Raw genomic sequence first — 21,863 nt, 5'->3', positions numbered from 1 at the left:
AACTTTGTCAGGCACGTATTGATAATTTTTTTTTATCAGGGCTCAGTTATACTGTTTTAAGGCAGACCTAAGAATGGTTTGCTTAATTTTGGTTTTATCAGATCATAGAACATGCCTTCTGTCAAAAGCACCCAGGCAACATCCAGCTCAAGCACAATGTCATGGTGGTTAATTATTAACAGCTGTGAAAGTCTCAAAAGGCTCATGTGACAGGCAAGCACTCACCTGACTCAAGGTATATAGTTGGAAGAAAATAAAGGATATTCGTTTTAAAAACAGAACAATATCAGTTAAAATGACCAAACACTGTTAAGAATTCAATACTACAGTATTTAAAAAACGAGAAACTCTAGCCTTTTGCTCCTACAGCATCATTATAGAAATAGAATAGCAAAATATCAAACATATATATATATAAAGAGAGAGAGAGAGAGACATACATATATATATGTACATATATAAGGAACAGAAAATAAGAATTATAATAGCAATATTAACACTAGGCCCGCACAATTATCCCGTTATAAAATCGCGATCTCGATTCACCCTTAATGACATTAATTCTAATTTAATTTTAAGAGCTACTAATTTTAAGAGCCACAAACGCTACTACTTTCTTCTGTGAGTTTAAACAGACTGTATACAATAGGTTTTAAAACGCTCCCAAATGCTGCAATGCTCTCCCTTCTCTTCATGAAGCCTCTATGTTTGCAGGCTTTTGGTGATGCGCAATGTTCTAGGTGCCAAAAAAAATCTGTTTGGTACGGCCAATTTGTTTGGTTTTGTCATGGTTCATGTGTGCAACAAACAATACACTTGGTGAGAAAATAAATCATGGCAGAGAATCGTTATATCAATTCCAAACTAAAAAAATCGTGATTCATATTTTTCCTAGAATCGTGCAGGCCTAATTAACAATATAAACAGCTTCTATATAGCCTACATATGAATAAGAATAGTACATTGGCATTTTTGACAAGTCACAGTAGGTGACATAGAGTAATACATAAATAAATAACTATACATAGTGCAGAATATTGTGAAAGGATTGGCTCATGTTGCAAAACAGCTAGCAGTGCTACATTTTGTTGTTGTGTTGAAGAGTCTGACTGCTGTTGGAATGAAGGACCTGCGGTGACACTGGACAGAGGCTGCAGCAGTTGGCTGTTGAAGGTGCGTCTTAGGGAACCCACCGTTTCTAATTTGGCTAACATACTCCTCTCCCCCACCTCATCTTTGGTGTCCCGAGGGCAGACCAGTACCGAGCTTGCCCTCTTCACCAATTTGTCGAGTCGTTCTGGGGGCTCCCCAGCAGGCTACTGCATAGAAGACTGCAGACGCAACCAGAGTCATGGAGCAGAGTCCTGCACACACCAAGGGACCTGAGTCTCCTCGGCAGGTGAAGACAACTTTGGCCCCTTTTGAGGACTGTGTTTTTGGACCAGTCCAGTTAATTGTTGGGGTGAACACCCAAGTATGTATGAATTGGTTAGAAAGATGTCATAGAAAAAAGAAAAAAAAAAGCTATTCTTTTTTATTTTTTATTTTAGTTTTCATGATGAATAAACAAGGCATAAACATGGGTAACATTGTCCAAAGAACTTAAGTGAGGAACATAACTGAATATGGCTCACATGGCACAAATAATAAGTCACGAGTGTGAGTGGTGCTTACTGAGTTTTTAATGTACTGGGGGGAGTTACCTTCGCAGTTGTAGTTGGAACTATAGTGGAAGATTTAGATACTGCACTCTGTTGAAGCTCCAATGTGTTGCTGATAAGGGATATAGAGTGCAGAAATCCAAAGAGTTATACTAGGTGGCCACTGTTAATACATTAAAAATGCCATTTACAGTCCTTGTGTCACTTTAACTATCCAGGAGACTCATATGATAGAACACAGAAATGTTCCAGTCACTGTTGAAAATTAAATTGGAAACAACAGCTCAGTCAACTTCAAAGTCAAACTAAGAAGCTGCATTAACAGCCAAAGATGGCAACCCACAATATGGACTGGGCTTTTGCAAAAAGTGTCAGCAGGATTTGAGCTCTACTGAACATACACATCTTCTTGGCTTTTTTCATTTACATGTTTATTTATTTTTTGTATCTTTTTAATAAGACAGTACATTTATTTGGAAATAAACCAAAAGATTACAAAAAAAATCCATCCAAATGTTATTACATGCAAACCACGTACATATTTTTAAGATACAATATATCTTTGAAAGGCAAGGAAACTTCAAAATCAGTTCAAATCTTCATAATGTGTGTCTAAATTAATTGTAAAAAAAACTTCACCTGATTCAGGCAAAAGAACCATCCTCCAGTCCTCCTCATGCTGTGGCAGCTATTAGGCTAAAGTAGTTGCTACATTAATATTTCATTATGGCATTTCAACTGATGGACTGATTGACTCACCCCCACACCTTAACTAATTTGTCTTCATAACAAAACATGAACGTAATAAAAATAACTAACGGTACCCTTAACTTGAAACCGTACCCTTAACTTGAAAATGAATAAAATTGAAAATAAAAACTGCCTACAAGATTTAAAAAGTGAGATAGCAAGCAATTAACAATAATTGAGAGGAAGCTGCAGGAGAATGTTTCAGCACTAATTTGGTCACATCTGATACAAGATTTCAATAATGAGACTTTCCATCCACCCATTCCATTACATTACAAGTAGAGTGGGTGAGTCCTACCCTGTGAGGATAGTTTTGACTGGAAGATGGTGTTGCCATTTGCGCAAAAGCTGATGCGTAATTGCTCCAAAAGCAGCAGTCCTGTGTGAAGTGTCAGGACTATATCCTTCAATATATCCTTCTGGTTGCATAGTCCAACACCATGCTGGCGGCTCCAAGTAAAGCAGGTTCCTCCAAGTCTGTTGTGACAACCTCGATTTTCTGTGCAGAGTCGAGAGCTCTCTCAGAGATTATGCGCTTCACTGGGGCCTGGTAGTAAGAGGCCAAGTGTCCGGACAGAATCACCAACGTGGGGTTCACCGTGTGGAGGATGTTAATGATGCCTACACCTAGCGCTGTGGAGGCTGGATAGGGGAAGATAAAGATGGATAGAAATTAGATTTTTCTATTGTTTTAGTAGCAGATTTTAGGAGGAGTTATGTATGAACTCTATGTATGAACTCTGAAGGACGGAGAGGGGCGGCACAACAATTACAATGGCAAGGGACTTTTTCTGTTCTTTTTTTAGTATGCATGTTTGCTTTGTACTCTCACCTTTGTTCAGAACAGCATTAGCTTTCGAGTTCCCCAGTCTGGCTGCGTTGATGAGGTGGGTGGCAGTGATTGACTCTGTGAGCTTCATATCCATCCCATCCACCTTCAGCAGGTCCTCTGAGAAAGATAGCCACACAGGTCAGATGTACGTATGTATATTATGAATGACAACCAATTTGCTAGGTTTTCTGAATCCTGCTAGATTTCAGCAAAGTCATCAATTATAAGAGAAACTAGTTTTTAGTTTAAAGTTAAAAAAGGGCAAAGACATGACTTTAAAATTCTTCCAACCAATAAATCTAACCAACCTATTTTCACGCCTGCATCATCTGCACTTTACGCATTACTTTGCAATTTTAAATGTGTATTGAGTGTACTATCTTGTGTTTTTATACAAAGCACTTTGTGATTCAAACTGTGATAAGCGCTCTAGAAATACAGTTTACTTACAGGATTTGTATGGGTGCTTGAAATCCTTGAAAATGCTGGAATTTTGACGTGTTTTCAATGATTTTAATTGTAACTGTATTTCTTTCACAACAAATACATATCTGACTGAAAAGTTTGTTAATTAAATGGAGAAATAAAATGTTGGAAAACCTAAAATGAAACCTGCTCGCTGCGACTGCACGTTCACACACACACACTACTATTGGCCAGGCATCCATGCCTACATGTATAGGTCCTATCCCCTGTCCAATCAAGTCAGCACTCTCGAGTCACATGAAGGGTAAGTCGTAGACTTTCCAAGTAAGCCAAATGAAGTAGCCCACTGTACATGTTAGCGCCTGTTTGTTTACGCTAGTAACTGCTAGCTCTGAATTCGCAGGTTAAGTGACTAAGAGTACTTGGTGTGATACTCCAATGTTAATATTGCATATCCGTTATGGCACGTTCATTTGTGGAATATGCAGTGAACATGGCCAAAGTTACATCACAGTAACTGTAACATTAGGTACCCGCAAATTACAACCTGCAAACATTAGCCCAGTGGAACAACAATCGTTGATTGCTAAACAGAAATCGTGTCAGATGGAGTTTCATACAAGTAGCATACTGTAAGGTGAGGATGGCCTTATACAATATTTACACTGCTCTATTCCAGCAGATAAATGTATATGTCTTGTCAATTAAATACATTTTTTTTCAATTAATTTAGGCTGTCAGAGTCTTCTGGGTTAATGGAGTTGCTGGTTGTTGTTGCACTGTCTCAAATATTTCTGTTCAAATCCTATGTCTTGATATTTTCAGCCCTTAAAATCACTTCAGTTTTACAGCCTGAAAATCCAATTATCTGGGAAGCAATATTTGGAAATTAATATAATGAAAAGTATTATTCATAGGCAGCCCAAACTTTGTATGGTGGAAGACAAATATGTTAACATGACTGAACCATTACAAGTTTGTACGGCATGCCCCAGATTTGGACAAAAGTGTGAAAAGACTGACATTAAAGGTAGCATTTTGGCTGTTTATAGCGTTATTCCTTTTAATGTGATAAAAACATTAATAAAAATGTTGACTATGTATTGGTATGTAATTTACGGTGGTGTAAGGTGCTGGAAAAAGCTTTAAATTGGACCTTGAAAGTGTTTGAATTTGACCTTGGAAACGGTTTACGAACCCTGTACTTACCTACCTGTGTGGACACAACATTTTAGGTGTCCTATTCCTTTATGCACATACACCGCCAGAGTGGGAACAAAACCACCCACCCCACCACCACACCCACCACCACACCCACACCCACATCATCTGTCTGTCTGTCAAGCTTCATACATTCAAGGATGAGCACTCACCGTCGTGCAGCCTTTTGGCCTCTCTCTGCAGGGCAAAGCCGGAAGCGTAGGCCTCGATGCATCCTCTGCTGCCACATGAACACTCTGGGCCTTCTAATGAAACCATGATGTGGCCCAGCTCTGCAGCGCAGAAGGTACTGCCGTGAACCAGCTCATTGTGATGGATAATCCCTCCTCCAATACCTAAGCGCAGAGTCAAGATACATACTTCCTCAGTAGGTAAAAGACAGTCAGTACCATCACCCATCAATTACTTTCAAATACAGCGACAATGATTATCACAGTTTGCTTCATGATACAGGGCTCACAGTCTAATACACACTTGGCCCTTATTTGTGAAACGTGCATACGACATAAAACAGGCATTGAACGGGCGTACGCTGATTCCTACACAAAGCTCAGCATTTATAAATACGAATGTGAGCGTAGACTGCGATAAAACGTAAACGTAAGTTTTTGAGTTACTGTGGACTTGCGGTGCAGCATATAATTAGTTTAACCGGAGAAGGAGAAGTCATCAGTTGATCTCTTATCAGCAATGCAGATCTAGCTCTTTTAGAAGACCTCTTCGCACCGGTACAACAGTGCACACGTACACACATGGGCCACAGCGGAGTTCTCTATTGGACTGATTAAGGGCAGATGGCTCTGTCTTGCATCACCGGGGAGGACCCTACTATACATGCCAGAAAAAGTCTGCAACATTGTTTTAGCCTGTGGGGTTCTGCACAACATTGCCCAGGAAAACAGGGTGTCATAAATGTAGTGATGGTGCCAGATGACTCAATGCCCAGAGAGCAGTGTCCAGCAGCACAACCCCAACTGGGGGCTATACAAAGGACACAGGATATTACGCCTCGCTTTTGCAAACTGGAGAATTGAAAATGTCTTGATTGGCCTAGATATGTCCACAGAAAGACCAGATCTAAATGGACTGCATTTACTGTATAACATACTACTGTATAATATAGATGCTCTTCAAGGATCAAGAATTATGTCAAACTGCAGAAAAAAACATTTTATATAGAAATAAAGAAGATAATGCTCCTTTCATCCAAAATACAGTTGTAAAACTAAGATTATGATGGCTTCATTACATGTTGTTAATTGCACTTCTTAATATTATTCTTTTCTTTTCCTTAAACACCACTATGGGAGTCAGTGTGTTACCATAAAAGTAAAGTACACCACTAACATCTCTACATTTGAAAAATCTTCAAGTACCCATTTGTACTTATTGATGTGCCTTGTTTTGCTCTGTTTTGTGTCTTTGTATTGTAATTGAAAAAGTAATTAAAGCATTTGTCAAATATAAATAAAACAAAAATGTTGTTACTTGCACCTACCCTGCTTACACTCATAAACCACATTATGTAATGAATGACTCACCTGTTCCTGTGATGACAGTGACAAAGTTCTCCACCCCCTTGCCGTGACCAAACTTCCGTTCAGCCAGCGCAGCACAGTTGCCGTCATTGTCGATCCAGACGGGTAAGTGCAGGGCGTCGGAGATGGGTGTTCTCAGGTCCACCGAAGACCAATCCTGGATCAGCTTTGTGGAGTGCAGGACCACACCTTCTTGGGGATTTACACGGCCGCCAGTGGACACTCCTAAGATGTAAATGAGAGATTGTAGTTTTTTGTGTTTGTCAGCGTCACAACTGATTATATTTGAGTAATGTGAGTGTGCGCTTTTTCATACCGACACCAAGTATTCTGCAGTTGTTGCGGACAGCGTCTTGCATGGCATCTGCACACATCTTTAACATGAGCTGCATCCTGGCTTCAAAGGTCTTTGGATTGGGCTGAGCATACTTCTGTACTATCTTACCCTGGACAGGGAGAGGTGGTACAGGTGGGGGAAAAAAAAAAAAGAACAGAAGAAGAGCATGGGTTTATAGCACATAACAAAATTAAATTACAATGAAGACGCATTATCAATAAGGCTATTAGTGCCTATAAATCATATTTTAAGGTGTTATTGTTTTAATTTAATCATAGCTTTATTGACAACAATTTCAAAGTAAATGCCTTCATAATGCCAGGGATAGAAAAAAGTATGTTCATGAGCAATGGCACCTGGCAATGGGACGAATACTTTAGGCCCATTTAAAAAAAAAAATAAAATAAATAAAAAATAAAAAAGCTAAGTTTAAAGGAGTACAGAGTCCATGCAGCATACCCTCATGCTGACGATCGCCACCCGGAGGTTGGTCCCTCCCAGGTCAACAGCCAGAGCGCTCTGTGTCTCCAGGATGTGATCGATGTCCTGGGAGATGCAGTCTCTCACCGGGGGAAAACAGAAAGTCTTCTGGAGGGGCTCATTCAGGTCAATGGCCCGTAAAAACTTGAGAATACGAGGAACTGCGTTGCCATCGCCATAAATCTTAGAGCTAATGAAAAACATCAAGTCATGTTTCAGGATCTGTAAGTTTTAAACATGGTTACATTACCTCTAAGTAATAAAGGGCATCAATCCTGTACTAAAATTCAACATTTCCACAATTCACTAGAAGCAGAGAATTACTCTTCCACAGATCTCTTTGGGCTAAAACGGTTGCACTGATGATCACATCTCAATGATTAAAGTTGAAGTAGACTTTTTTTCTCTGACAGCATGAAGTACTTTTCAAAGGCTGTTATGGCCCTAAGTTTACTCTTATTTCAAATCCCAATACTAGCCAGAGAATGTGTGAAATTATTTATTTTTTAAACACTGTTTTGACTAATAGAAAGAATTTGTCAGACAGTCAGACTATTAGAAAAGTTATGTGGCTTGGTCCTTTGTTAAGGAAGACGAGCAGCAAGTTTGACTGTGACAGTGGGCTTAGTGATTAAAAAAAAGGGAAGGGGGCTCTGTAAATACAACTACATATGACCTAACCCTAACACTAAATTTTACTTGTTGTACTATGAAAGGCTAGACTTGTTGTGGTAAGCCTTAATAAAAGCCAGAGCAAAACTGTAAACTCAAATTAAAGAACCATTGCTTTTGGAACTAGAGTTCAGAGAGATTAAAAAATAATTTACAAGAGACCAACTGGAGGACAAAGGCCTGGTGAGACAGGCAGGCAGCACATTGGTCATACCAGGGGTATCTTTTCCCAAACTGCAGTTCCAGAGCGTGGTAGATCTTATTGTGAGTGTCGGCATCTCTGACATGTAGAACATTTTCACCTGGTGGAAAGGGAATAAGTCATCAACACGGTTGTTAAGACCTGAGGCAGAAAATAAGGCTTGCTTTGTATTGCTAATAATACCATAGCAGCATGTTTGTCTTCTAGCTGCCACAACCCTCTAATATTTAGAACAATTACTTGTGTCAGATGACTAACTGTCTACATGAACACTTTTGGAAAGTCTAAAAACGCTCTGTGACCAAATGTAGAAACTACTTTTGCAGATGTGCACCTTATTTCAGCACGAGTGACGCACAATAAGAGATTTAATCCATCTCTTGACCTTCTTCTGTCAGAACAAATCAGGACCATAATTATGGAGGAGGCAGCAGGTAACTATAATCACGTTTTCTGTCATACATACCTGTTTCTCGGCCAGTTTGCCTTGTTCCCAGGTTAATGACAGGCGTGCCAAAGGCCCCTGCCTCTCGTACACCACAGCTGCTGTTTCCGATCATGCAGCCGGCGTGCTTCACCAGCTGGATGAATTGCTCAAAGGGAATGTGCTTTACTGCCCGGAAATTCGGGTGCTGCTCGATGCCCTTCTTTCGCATCACACGCACCATCTCCTTACTTCCTGTTTACATAAGAAGGGATGGGTCAAGAGACAGGCTGTAAATGAATTTATTCATTACATTAATACAATTTCACAAATCCAAACATGTTTGTCATGCTAAATGTAGTTTTATTTGACAAAACTCTCACATAGAGTTAAACATAGCCTGGGAAAGTAGGGGCTAAAGGGACCAGCAAGCAAAACTTACCGGCATCAATGTTCGGGTAGAGGATAAGGGTCTTTTTGTTGAAGGACAGCAAGGCATCCAACATTAGGCCATAGATCTTAATGGACTGTTGGATGTCAGTGGTAACAGGGTGCTGCAAAGCCACAATGTATTCACACTCTTGCGAGTTGTCACCTGCAACATGCAACATGTATAAACAACCCACGCATGACATACAAGCATACGCTAATGTCTCACGCTATATTTCTTGTCCCATGACTGTATCCCCACATACCCAGCCAGCTCTTAACGATATCCATGTAGTCGTCTCTGTGATTACTTGACAGCAGCTTATCATATACAGGACAGCCAGCCAGCAGGATGCGAGAGTGGTCCTCACACATGGCGATGAGGTGCTGCTCTGCTCCGCGCGTGCAGCACGCGTGGTAATGGGCCAGTTTACTGATGGCGTGGCGGATTGAGTCATCAATTGTACCGCTAACCTAAGAAAAAAAGGAGAATAGAGATGTTTCACGTCATTTGGTAAGAATTAATACAAAGTTTTTGTACACCAGAATGTCTTACAGACAGTTGCACAGCATTAAAAGCTCAGAAAGAAGCTAAAAACCCTGCACTGTGTCGATCATTTGTCATTTATTACTTTAATCCATTACATTCTGTACCGCTGCCCAAGGAGCCGGATTTTCTTTTTAAATTACCGGCTTCATGTAGTTCTACCCGAACATTGGGTTAGTTTCAGTTAGTTTACATCTTACCTACTGCACCTTTAAAAAGAAAAAGTATATAACCAAATAGTTCACACGCTGTGTGCAGTGTGACATAAAATATGACTAATCACAGTGGAACCTCTCTCCTATATTCGGCAGCACTGCCTCCTCACCTCTCCTCCCTCCACGTGAAGTATTCTAATGTTCATCAGCGCTGCAGCCGTTGCTAGGGCCAGTGCGTCAAAACGGTCACCGTGGATGACAAGGATGTCGGGACACAGCCTCTGTAGTACATCAGGGAGTTTCACAAGTGCCAGCCCAACGCTCTCCACCATGGCTGCCTCATCTTCTCCTCTCACAATGGTGTGGAGCTTGGAGCCGATGTCAAAGTCATCCTGCTCGATCATACGAAAAGTGTTCCTGCAGAGTGGGAAGTAGGAAAAGACAAATTAAAAAGGAAAAACCTAAACAAATTGGTTTTCACAATGAAGGCCTCTAAACCCATTGAACACCTGTAGGTGATTATGGTCTGTTGTGTTGGCTAATGTGTCCAGTACAATTTATACTAGGGCTAGACCAATTATTGGCCCTAGCTGATCATTGGGCCGTTTTTGGCAGATTGAAGATTATTCTATCTGCGTTTTATCTGCCTGATAACCGAAAAAGGTAATTTCTTAAAAAGTGTGCGATTTTGGCTCTGCTACAGCTCTGTCTGTGTATCTGCTCTACTTCACTCACCACTGAGTCTGACTTAATGTCCTGCACAACACTATCTTTTACTGTATAATTTGAAAGTTTCTAATTTATTAAATAATTGCATAAGCATTTAAACAAAGTTTTGTGTTGGAGTTTGTAACATTCCAAAATCCTAATTTTGAATTAAAGATTTTAATTTTCCCTTTAAATTAACAATTGGTATCGGCCTTGAAAAACGGTATGGGTTGATCCCTAATTTATACACAACTTTTTTGATTTGGGATATCTGCACCAAGGACGTCATCGTGCCAGTATTTCATACCCATAGTCATCAATGAGATGTGAGCCCAGCACCACAACTTCCAGTTCAAACTCATCAGGGTGCATTTTGATCCCAGACATAATGGGCGCCAGCTTGGAATAGTCCGCTCTGTTGCATGTCGCCACACAAACCCTCAACTTCCTTATGCACTACACCAAATGGAGACAGACACACACAGACACACTTTGTTATTGCAGGAATACTATAATTTTCATGTGTAAAGGCTTCTGACTATCAGAAAACAACTTGAGAATGATAATGTGCCAAATAAATTATTATTTTTATACCTGATTCTCCTCTTCCATCTTTTTCCTCTCCATCTTTTCTCTGCTCCTCAGCATTCTTAGATAGTATAACTCCTGGAAAACAATGGCAATGGAGAGGGTGAGATCCAGTAATAGGTTTGTAAAGCATAATATTATCCATTATTTTCAACACTCTAACCAGCAGGTCATACTCACTTGGGCCTTCCGAATATGCAGATGCTGTAGCATGGAAACACAACAAAACTACACTAAAAATGTTTTGCATTTCACATAAAGACATGCTGACACATTTTTTCAGAGGTGGGAAACATGCCATGGGACATTGCTTTGCATGGCAAGGTGAAGGTCATACTCCTGTTACACCAGGTCACATGACAGAAGGAAATTGATAAGGACAGTTGCCCATAAATTACATTTGTTTTTAGTTTTCTTTGAGACCAACTCTTCCATATTTCATCTTGTCATCACAAAAACAAATTAAATTGCTAGTAAACACACAGAAGAGGCGCGGTTTCTATTTTAAAGACCTTTATTCAAGTTTACGTAATACAAGTTCATAAAAAGCCTACAGCAGGCTACATGTTATATTGTGAAAGAAAACGTGTGCAAACCAGGCATAATAAAGTGCATTGAGTGCTTAAAAGCCCAAGATCTTTATAAAGTGCTGAGAGATATGTTCAGTTTGTTCCATGGAAGGAGCTTATCTTTATCCATAAATCTCCTCCTTCGGAGGAGAGAGAGAACCTGCTTGCTCACAGTGTTGCTATCTGTTGTAAAACAAATGTACTTCTGGTCTTCCACAGTTTAAAACAAACAATGCGTATGATCAGCTGAATCAGTTTGTTATGTTTCTCAGTTAAACCATCTTCCAGGAACATGCCAGATTTATAACACAGATCAAAACTTACCCAAGACATTAATACAAACACATAACACACAAGACATATACATTTGTCCCAGCCTTCTTTAGCTATGTAGCAGTCCACTAAAAGATGATCCTACAGCTTCTAAAATGTGATCTCCGCTGCTTGGCAGTGAAGTACTGTCAGACCGTCAGACACTGGCTCGTCTAATAGCGGTGGTTTCACTGATCCTCAGCAGTTTTATTTCAGAACGCAGCCAAAAGTTTTGTTGTGCAAGAGGTTCAGAATGCTCGGGTAAATGAAGTTTGTGTGGACACTGTTGCACTTTACAACTTTACTTGATCGGAAAAACAGCTAAGCTACTGAAAAGCTATTCGATAAAGAAACCGCAACGCTACTGATAAGTACTTACACTAGTAACTACTGCACAACACGGCTTGCAATACAAGTGAGATTTGGTGTTGTGATGGCGTCAGCACAGGTTGCTAATGTAGGCTACTTCTAAATTTCTTCTAAAAGCCTCATTCACCGGACCAGACCGGTGAACAGACAGCAACAAAACAACTGAACAGCATTATAGAAGTAATAATAAACAATACAAAACCAGCAATCTTAGACAATAAGTGAAAAGGTTTGTTTGTAAAGGACGAAGCAAGGATGGCGTGTTAATGTTGGCTGTAGTATAAGGAGTAGTGGGTGGGTTTTCCAGCTAGTTTTAAAATTGTCAACTGAGTGAGCTTCTTAAACATGTAGTGGGACGCCATTCCACAGATGGGTTGCACAGTAGGAGATCAAGTAGATTTTCACTTACAAGGAAAAGATGCCTGGGTGTTGGTGCACACAACATATTAATAGGAAATAAAAACAGCAAATTACTGCAACAGTCAAGAACATAAATAAAATAAAAAAATTACGATGCAAATATGAAAATAATAATAAAAAACAGATATGTATGTTTTAATATGAGAAAGCTGTATAGTTTAGTGTAGGATGTGCAAAGAATATTGATTAGGGGATGTGAAAAAAAAAGCAGATGTCACAATACCGTATGTCACGTATACATACCATGTATAAGTGTAGCTCATCCAACAATATGTTGAACTTTAACTGGTGAGAGAATCCTCATTTTACCAATATTTGCTGCCATCTGCTGCTGTGAATGCATTATGACAGATTCCCAATTAAAGCTTAAAAGTCTAGTTCTTAAATATAAAATGCCAATTTCCAGGTGTCCTTTTCACTGTATACATTTGAGCCAATGTGAAACCTTAAATTACAGAGCGGATTGAGTGCTTGGGATTTACAAACTCCCGGGGTTAGATTTAGCCACTGGTGGAGATGCATTTCACTCCTTTGGATTTCTGGGAATAGGGTAAGAGGGTCATTGACATCGCAATGAGCAAACAAAGATTAAAAAACAATTTAGTTTTTTCCCACAGTGGGGAGAATGAAAGAACAAAAGAAGGTGTATTATGTCTATCAATGGGGAAAACATGGAGCCCTTTATTGTAGAAGAGCAAAGAACATCTAATCTCTGCAAATAAAAAAAAAAAGCCTTGTCCATTAAAAAGGACTGTGTTATGTCTTGTGAGTGCAGCTGCTTTAGGAATGCTGCCATACTCAACTTAATTTCGTTCAAGACACACCACAGTAATTCAGAATTGAATGAACTTAAATAGATAATCATGAACAGGTTGTACCAGAATCCCAATGCCAATGAGACTTGGGAACAATGGGATGGCACCTGTATGGGCAACAACAGATGTTACTGAAAAGACAATGGCAACATTTTAATGATGGCAACGTATACATACCATCTATCAATATTATGGCAACGCTTTAACCCTGTCAAATTTGACTGTCGTCTTTGATGATACAAGGTGAGCAGGAGGAATCTAGTTAAAGATCTACAGATTTAGAAAGATATAAGGCAAAACAATTTGCAGACTGCAAAAGGCAAAAGAGGAAAGATAAAACGTGAATGGATACTTTCTAAGGGGCTAAATAACAAATGTAAAGTTTTGTAAATGAAAATAACAAGCAAATGTTGTGGAGGAAAAAACCCTGCATACTTAAACTAAGACTTTAAAAAATGTCACATTTTTAGCTGCTAAATCACAGCTTTCCTTTAACTGTTTCCTACATCATTGTATGATAGTGCATATAGTACATATAATATCAAGTGTAGAATGGCATCATAATCAGACTGTATAACAGCCTTATTCATCACATTTGAGGCTTTTTTCTGTATGATACAGTGCATCTGCTCTTTTTACCTGAAACAATGCATTTCAAAACTCAAGAGTGTAATCATACCTTTTAATGTTAACGTTCCCTAAATTAGTCCTGTTTGAGGAGAAGAAAAAAGAAATCTGTGCCCACAGGGAGAAATGTACACATTAGAGTACAATTGACCTGTAAAAATTCCATTCAGGATGCCACTGTTTTCTGTATAAATGTAGAAAACATGTCAGCAGTGTGGAAGCACTGTCAAAACTGTATTATTGCAATATTTAACAACTTTGATCCTAGGCAGGCTACTTGTCTGCTCCATTACAAGCACCGACAGTGAGAAACACTTCTTGATTTCCCAAACTACGGAGCAAAATCACAGAAGGCTAAACAAATTGTGGCCTTAAAAGGAATTTGCTTTAACTCATTAATATCCTGTTAATTTTGACAGCCCTCGTTTTAACCTCTATTTGGAGTTGGCAGCATTGTGTTTGGATTACTATATTTTTAACATGCGAAAGGAGTTCTGGTCACACTTGGCAAAATTGTTTATATATAAAATATAAATATATGTATAAAACCCTCATACATTACAGTGCCATTGCAGCAAAAAAGGCTTGTTTTTTTCCTAGATTGGTCTATACCTTTGTTAACTAAACAGTGTCACTGGCTAAGGTGGAATTTAAACACTATCAGTGGCCAACTTAATTCAGCCAGTTAACACCAGCCAACCCATGCCAATCTATCTCCATTGATGCATTGAAGACACACTGCTATCTCACTTTACTTCTGTAAACTAATTACTTTGGTTACTAGTTCTTGGTTGAATGTTAAATTTATGTGGTTCATCATCATCATCATCATCATCATCATCACCACCACCACCACCTTAGTTTTGCTCATCAACCCAGTTATAAGACAAACGCTCACAGATGAGCTAAAGGAAGGCCAAGACAGTATTTAGACTATGAACTACTATCAACAGTGGCTTATGGGTACCACACCTTTAAAACAACCACGGCCAACTCGTACCATTTATCTCAGTATTTGTTAGACGTAATTAAAATAAGATAAGACTGATTTCTTTGTTCTAGTCTAGGTTTTTTTTTCCCCCTCACAAAAAACCTCTTTGACTAAATACTAGGATTTACCCCGAGTCTCATTCAGCACACCAGTGACTTCTACTCAAGCATCACAAAACAGCAACAGCAGCAGCCAGCGTTAGGGTATGGGGGCAGGGACGCATGCGGAGAGCAAAGGCAAGGATGACACAGAGATGGAGGCAGGCAGAGATACAGAACACACAGAATAAACGAGAGGCAATGATGTACAGTGAGACAGAAAAGAAGGACGTGAAGATAAAGAAAAAATATGAGAATGACGACTTACATGTGGGTTATCTATGCACAAAAAATCTGGATGCTTTTCCATCCCACGCCTCTGTGGATTCTCAGTTTAAATAACTCACTGCTCTTTTTCTAATCCCTCTGTCTTTTTATTTCTCCCTTTAGCCCAGCCGCATTAGGCAACGATTGGACGACATGAACGAGCCAGCAAGCAGCGGAGGAATGGAAAAAGGAGGAGAGAGAGGAATGGTGACACAGACATACAGTTGGGGGAGGGGCTGAGTGAGATCAGGGTTGGGTTGATCTAGATTATTATCTTGTGATTGGCTGAGTACAGGGAAGAAACATTTTTTTTCTATTTCACTGCATCCTTTTAGACATCCAGCACAGGAAATCGTCTTGTGAGACTAATACATTGTCTATATACTATTGTGATTACTTACTCTACTGAAATTACAAGTCTAAAATTACAAGTCAGAAACAATTTATTTTATATGAACCTGCAGAGATTCATAAAATCTTTAACAGTCTTGCATGAGCCCCACCTAAATTCAGTTTTAAAATAAGTAAGAACTTTAAAGTTACAGTAAAAAAAAGAGAATACATCTAAATTGTGAAAAGCATTTGAAGTAACAGAAATCATCAAAAATTTACAGCAGAGAGATACGTGACCAATAGAGTTGGACAATATCCAAATTTTGATACTGTCAAACTTCCTCCCTATTTTACTGCGGTATACGGTATTATGGTTAAGATTAAAAAGGATGTAAGGCTCAAACGGCATCACCATACTGTTGGCTTGTGCCTACACAGTTCAGACACTGAATACCAAACACTAATACTAAAACACCTCTCCCTTGTCATTAGGTCGGAACCCGAAATGCTGCCACACTGCAGAAGTTGCGTTCTTCTTCGAGACCAGGTCACTCGGTGCACAACATGCCATCTCCCCCACCCCGCCCCTCTCTCTTCCTCCTCCACACTGTCACGGGATGACAACCACACATAAGCATTTGTAGGGATTAAATAAATTATATTTAAAATGTTATCCTTGTCTCCTATATAAGTGCATTGCATTTTTTTAATGACGGTATTAAAACTGATACTGTTGATCCTAAGACCCTGCGGTATGCAGTATTACCGCCCAACCCTAGTGCCCAGTGATTAAAATTCACTTTTGTGCCCACCTGCCACTGTGGCAGGTGGATTCCAAAATCTACTTTTTTTACCAGCCACTTTTTTTTTGTTTTTAACCAGCAAGTGTGTAACTGCATGCAAAAAATAATACAAGATCTACTTAAGCATGTTAGTTTCATAAGGTAAATACTAACATCCTGGATCTGGCCTGCCCCCCCCCCCCCACCTTGCGTTTGTTTGAGACTCGCTCGGTGACAACATTCGAACATCTACCTAAAAGAGCAGCACCCGTCTAGATCACTAGAAACATTGGAGATTTATATTTTTTAAGATTCAGATCTTGTCTTGTAAACCGAACCAATGAAGATGCCTCTTCTCTAAAAGTGTCAGAGTGAAACAGTATTCGGCTTTTTATTTACTGCCACCATGGTTGGTAGGTTGGTCAAATTTGTTAATTTCTATCCTATGAATTAGTGTCCAGACCTACACATTCCCACCAACCAACACTGATACGCCTACACAGAGTCACTAATAGTAGTAACAGACGGTACCATCTGCATGCATTCACCTCACTGGTCCGTCCCAAATGACCTTATAGTGCCCACCTTTGTCAGACACAGCTGTGATCAGAGGTCAAATTATGACAAAACCATAAAAACGATGCGAGCTTACAGCAGTCTGCCATGTCTCTTATTCACAGGAGTGTTCACTGACTAACCTTTATGTGTTTTGCTTGTTTATTTTTTCTTTTTCCTTCCCTCAATTTACCAAAAGAGTTCAAGTAACTTTGCCATATTTTCATTTCAGGGAAATAGATGGAAAAAAAAATGATAAAAATTTAAACTCAAAGACCTGCTGCATAAGTTATCGATTAAAACTTAAATAGTCAGCCTTCGGTCCATGTAGGGCAGACAGTGAGTGTCTGTCGACCTAGTTTTTGCGGTGTGTCAAGCACCGTTGCCATGCGTTGACCTTTGTCTACCTTGTTGGGTACAACATGTTGAATTGGCGTCAGCAGAATAGCCAACACATCTGAATGGCTGTTCAGCTATAGCAAATTAGTACACAAGAAGAAGAAAAAAGGTAGAGAGGAAAGTTAACAAACGATTGGGAGAGGGCACACAGAAGAAGGCTCTTCTCATTTTTCATCTCATAAATCCAATATGCTACACAGAGAGCTGTCCAAACTGGCCAAGAATCACGTGTGAATGTTCCATCTAATGTCCATAATAAAGCGAGATACATAACTACTTGTATGGTATATTTATTTCAACATAAACATGTCTTTTAAAATAGCTACATACCTCCAAATTACTAAATAAACTACTAAAAAAAGGTGCAATACTGTATAAAGACCGTACACCTATCTCTCTTAGAACTGTGGTTGGTGCTAGACTGACAACTGAGACCATCCAGCCAGAAGACCACTAAATTAGTAAAATGTAACAACTTAATGTTTCATTCACACGCTCTGTCTTGTCACATCGTAGGAAAGCACATTGCTATCTCCAGATAAGCGACAACTTTGTTCGGCTCATTTTCTGTAACTAGTGTAGCATGAAGACATGTTGCGTGTGTTGTTTTGGATCCCACGTAGTTTTTAGGCAAGTCTGGTCGTAAGAAGCAGGACGATTGGTTGGGGGAAAATTGTTTTGGAAAATTGTAAATTGTGAAAAGCATTTATCATCATTTTCTGGCATTTTATAGACCAAAACACAACAAAATAATGGAGCAGATTAATAAAAAATGAAAATAACCATTCAAAAATAGTGTGATTGTGAGCATTTGTGTCCTGACATGAGGATGCAATATTTGCACCACCACAACAAGCCAGCTGTAAATATATACGTGGACTGGCTTAACTGCTCTGTGTTGACACAGTGCAACATCCTGGTACACAAAGGACAGAGGTAATACCACATCAAACACTGATGTTACAATGTAGATTCACTCAAAGAGCAAACAAAGCCACAGACCGTGAGCGATGCCCTGTTCACCTAAAAGCAAAGCGTTTGGTAAGTCCTGTGAGGAATGACCTGGATCTCTTGTCAACACTCATTAACTCAAATTAGAAAAACCGGGCCTAACCTTAAACTTAAATAATGTTACGGTAACATGATCATTGTTTATATTTGATCAACGCTGCATAGTTTTACATTTTTATCCGAGTTTGGAGTGAGTTTGAGGAAGAGTACTGTCTGTAGTTACTACGTAAGAATCCTGATTGTTATCTTTTAAGATTCTGAATCAATCCGCAACTGAAATGAATTGTCACAGCAAAGTAATAGACTAGTTTCAGAAGGTGCAAACATTGTGGATGTTGGCTGCCGTAAAACTCTTATGAGACTTTGGTCATAATCTCAACCTGGCCTGCTAGCTCTAACAATCAGCTCAGCTGGCTGATCAGGATTTTCTATCACTAAATTGCCTGTAGGCTTACATTCTCTGATTCATTGCATATTTACATGAAGGTTAGCCGAACCACTCCCTCACTTGGGTGAAAGAGATAGAGATGTGACAGCAGAGCTCCTTTACATTATTGCAATCAGTTGATAAAAACGTTTTCAAATATGAAAACTCCATAATCCTATTACACACGTCTCTGCTTTTTTGCCACAGTACTTGTATTAACGCAAAGCACACTACAGTAGAGTTCATTATTATATGTTTATCCCTATTTTTTAAGTTGCACTGCTTCATGTCTTTGATTCTTATTTAGTTTTTGTAACTTATGCTTTTGTTTAATCAAACTTTAATTAGGATTATTGGAGGAAGCCTGAGACCCAAGATTCAGTGACAACGAGTGCTTCTGTGTTGTGCATCTGACAATAAATAACTCGATTCAGAATTAGAAATGAGCACCTCTACGTACTGAATCGAGAATTCATTCTGAATCGGGAATCGTTTGAATCGTGGCCCCAAGAATCGGAATGTGAGATACCCAAAGACTCACAGCCCTAGCTAGTTGTAAACGGCCTGGCCAAGCAGAAACACTCCAAGTTAAGCCAAAAGGCGTCACTTGGAGTTTCTCTGTTAGCCAGGCCTGCCAGTAGGGCAATTTGGGCACTGGTAAGATGGAGGGAATTTAACATAGCTCATTGACACATAATATCAAAATTTTTATGTGAGAAAGTTGGTTGAATATCGACAAAGTATCTCTTTAACTGAAAATGATGTTCATAACCCAACATGTCCTTGTGAACAGAACAGTATGTAACGTTCACATAGATGTAAACCATAAGCAGTAACGTTAATGCTAAAGATGAAACGGAGTCGAACAATGGTACGATGTGACGTTAAGGTTAGCTACGTAACACAAATCTCCGCTGCATTATTTTGCAGTTGGGTAGCTTGCCAACTTAGCTAACGCTAGCTATCAATATCAGAAGAAATGAACGTTACATTTATTGTTATGATGCTCGTCTCCTTGTTATTTGGTCCCTGTAGCACAAAAGCATCTTTGTGCTGGCAGAAAAGTTTGTAAGCGAACGGCAAAAGTTCAATTTCAGCAGTTTATGACAAGCACTTGATTTAGTCTGGTTTTTTTTTAGCTGTTTTAGCAGACATTAAGCTAACAAATCACGCAACATTTCCTCCGCTAACGTTACTTTGCGCTCGTCGCGGTGGACGTTTCAACGCTGCGATCTGACTTTAGCTAACTAGCTCTAAAGTTATGCTAGGATGTGCTAACTCGTTGACAGGCCTGGCAAGCAATAACACCATTGCTCACCATCACCATATCAACATCAATGTCTTGTTATACTGCTGTTTGGGACACGTTGCGCAAATCATCATCACTCATACTGACTGACCGTTAACGTTAGCTGTTCATTTTAGCTGACGTTAGCTGGCGAACCCCACCTCACACTGAAGTTATCAATTCCTCTTTATCTATTTAGAGTGTAACGTTATTAAGTTACACTGTTGCGGATTCCCGTGTGAGGACAATTACCTTGAAAAATCCAGAGGCGCTGTCTTCATCTCATGCCGAAACAATCCGTGGTTACATTTACTGCTTTCCCTTCTGCTTTGGATTTCCAGTGGTTGCTAACCAACGTGTACGCAAATACCCTTCACTGTCACTGCAATTCGGGGCGGTGCTCAACGTGTGACTCCACCACGTCGAGCACCGTCCTTCCCATTAGACTTATCTAACGGCACCACCTGGTGGCAGAAGCCATGCAGCACATTCACAAACATCAAGACTGCAGTAGGCTAATACTGAACACTGCAGAAACATGTTACACAGGTGCATTTGGAATAAAGTCCTTGTCTGCCTATAACGGAAAAAAGATGACATTGCAAATTCACCTGTTAGCTGAATTAAATTAAAAATATACTGTATATAGACAACCTTCTAAGAAGGCTATCAGTTAACGTCTCATATTTGAAGCATGTTTTTTTTTTAAATATCTATGTCATAATTTTAAAAAGGTGTGAGTATTCACATGCAAAAAGTTCCAAAGTTTTTATTGACCCCGTACCACCAATCAGCACTCAATGGGTGGAGTCACATGTTTGACCCCGCCCATGTTATCTAGTCACAACTCACAACCAGGTAGCCTGGTAGCGTAAGGCAAAGTCAAGACAAACCCTTCTAGCTAGCATTAGCTAGTGGCTACCTAAAGTAGATGTTAGCTAGCGCTAGCTAAAGACACTTCTTCTTGCCCACCTTGTACCTCTCCCCAAACTTGACCTTGGCATCCCGCCTGGCTTTGCCCTTGAGAGCAGGATCCCTAAAGATGTCCTTGTTGACAACAGTTTTATCCACAGAGTTGGTTGCAGTTGAACACCCTGACATCTTCTTTTTGCCCCTGGTTGTGGTCACCGTGCGGGGATACCGGTTGATGCCTGCGACCAGAGTGTGGCTGTAAGGAGGGTCGGTTGTGCCATCATCGATGTTCTTGACAATGATAGCCCTGCGCCCGGCGTAGCATTCAGCTACGCCCATCACCACTTTCCAGACTTCATGAACTTGCCCATTTTTATGCTGTTCTAAGGCCACCACTAGCTGATACTACCGATTTCTAGTCGGAAACATATTTTGGGCTTCATTTAATTAACAGAACCTGTAGAAGTACACAATTGTATGTGTATTGTGATAATAATGAGACATCATTCCTCTCTGTCCTCTGCAGAGGGAAACCAAATGAAATTGAATGATGAATAAATCAATATGTTTACAAATTTGTCTAGAACAGATTTTTGGATTCTGTTTTTTGGGTCTTAAATGTTGCATGTTCTCCATTTTATTTTTTATGTTATTACAAAATTACTGAGGTGGTTTAACTTTTTATATAATTTAACACAGAGTTAATTCCCAGAATGTA

At 39.6% G+C, this 21,863-nt stretch overlaps 1 protein-coding gene and 1 pseudogene across 5 annotated transcripts; both read right to left on the bottom strand.

Annotated features, from left to right (window-relative positions):
* Positions 1–2,233: 2,233 nt before the first annotated feature.
* On the bottom strand, positions 2,234–20,730 carry gne (glucosamine (UDP-N-acetyl)-2-epimerase/N-acetylmannosamine kinase). Of its 5 annotated transcripts, none has more exons than XM_032530036.1 (15): positions 20,486–20,615; positions 11,151–11,174; positions 10,977–11,048; positions 10,690–10,838; positions 9,845–10,091; positions 9,239–9,446; positions 8,986–9,138; positions 8,586–8,798; positions 8,132–8,219; positions 7,225–7,435; positions 6,745–6,874; positions 6,432–6,653; positions 5,043–5,225; positions 3,244–3,360; positions 2,234–3,053 (listed from the first exon to the last, which is right to left on the bottom strand). In XM_032530036.1, exons 3-15 carry the CDS (start codon positions 11,028–11,030, stop codon positions 2,818–2,820), a joined length of 2,211 nt encoding a protein of 736 aa, XP_032385927.1. In that variant the 5' UTR covers positions 11,031–11,048; positions 11,151–11,174; positions 20,486–20,615; the 3' UTR covers positions 2,234–2,817. The 5 variants fall into 5 exon arrangements, with proteins under 5 accessions (XP_032385927.1, XP_032385905.1, XP_032385921.1 ...); XM_032530014.1 differs by lacking the exon at positions 20,486–20,615 and adding an exon at positions 15,440–15,734; XM_032530030.1 differs by lacking the exon at positions 11,151–11,174 and having other exon boundaries at positions 20,486–20,730.
* A 451-nt stretch (positions 20,731–21,181) lies between these two features.
* LOC116701797 (60S ribosomal protein L27-like) lies at positions 21,182–21,516 on the bottom strand (annotated as a pseudogene).
* Between the last annotated feature and the right edge of the window lie 347 nt (positions 21,517–21,863).

This window comes from Etheostoma spectabile, chromosome 2 (genome assembly GCF_008692095.1).
Source record: "Etheostoma spectabile isolate EspeVRDwgs_2016 chromosome 2, UIUC_Espe_1.0, whole genome shotgun sequence".
In the NCBI taxonomy this organism is placed as follows: Eukaryota; Metazoa; Chordata; class Actinopteri; order Perciformes; family Percidae; genus Etheostoma; species Etheostoma spectabile.
The sequence above is the reverse complement of the archived record's forward strand: the minus strand, read 5'-3'. Positions and strand labels throughout refer to the sequence as shown.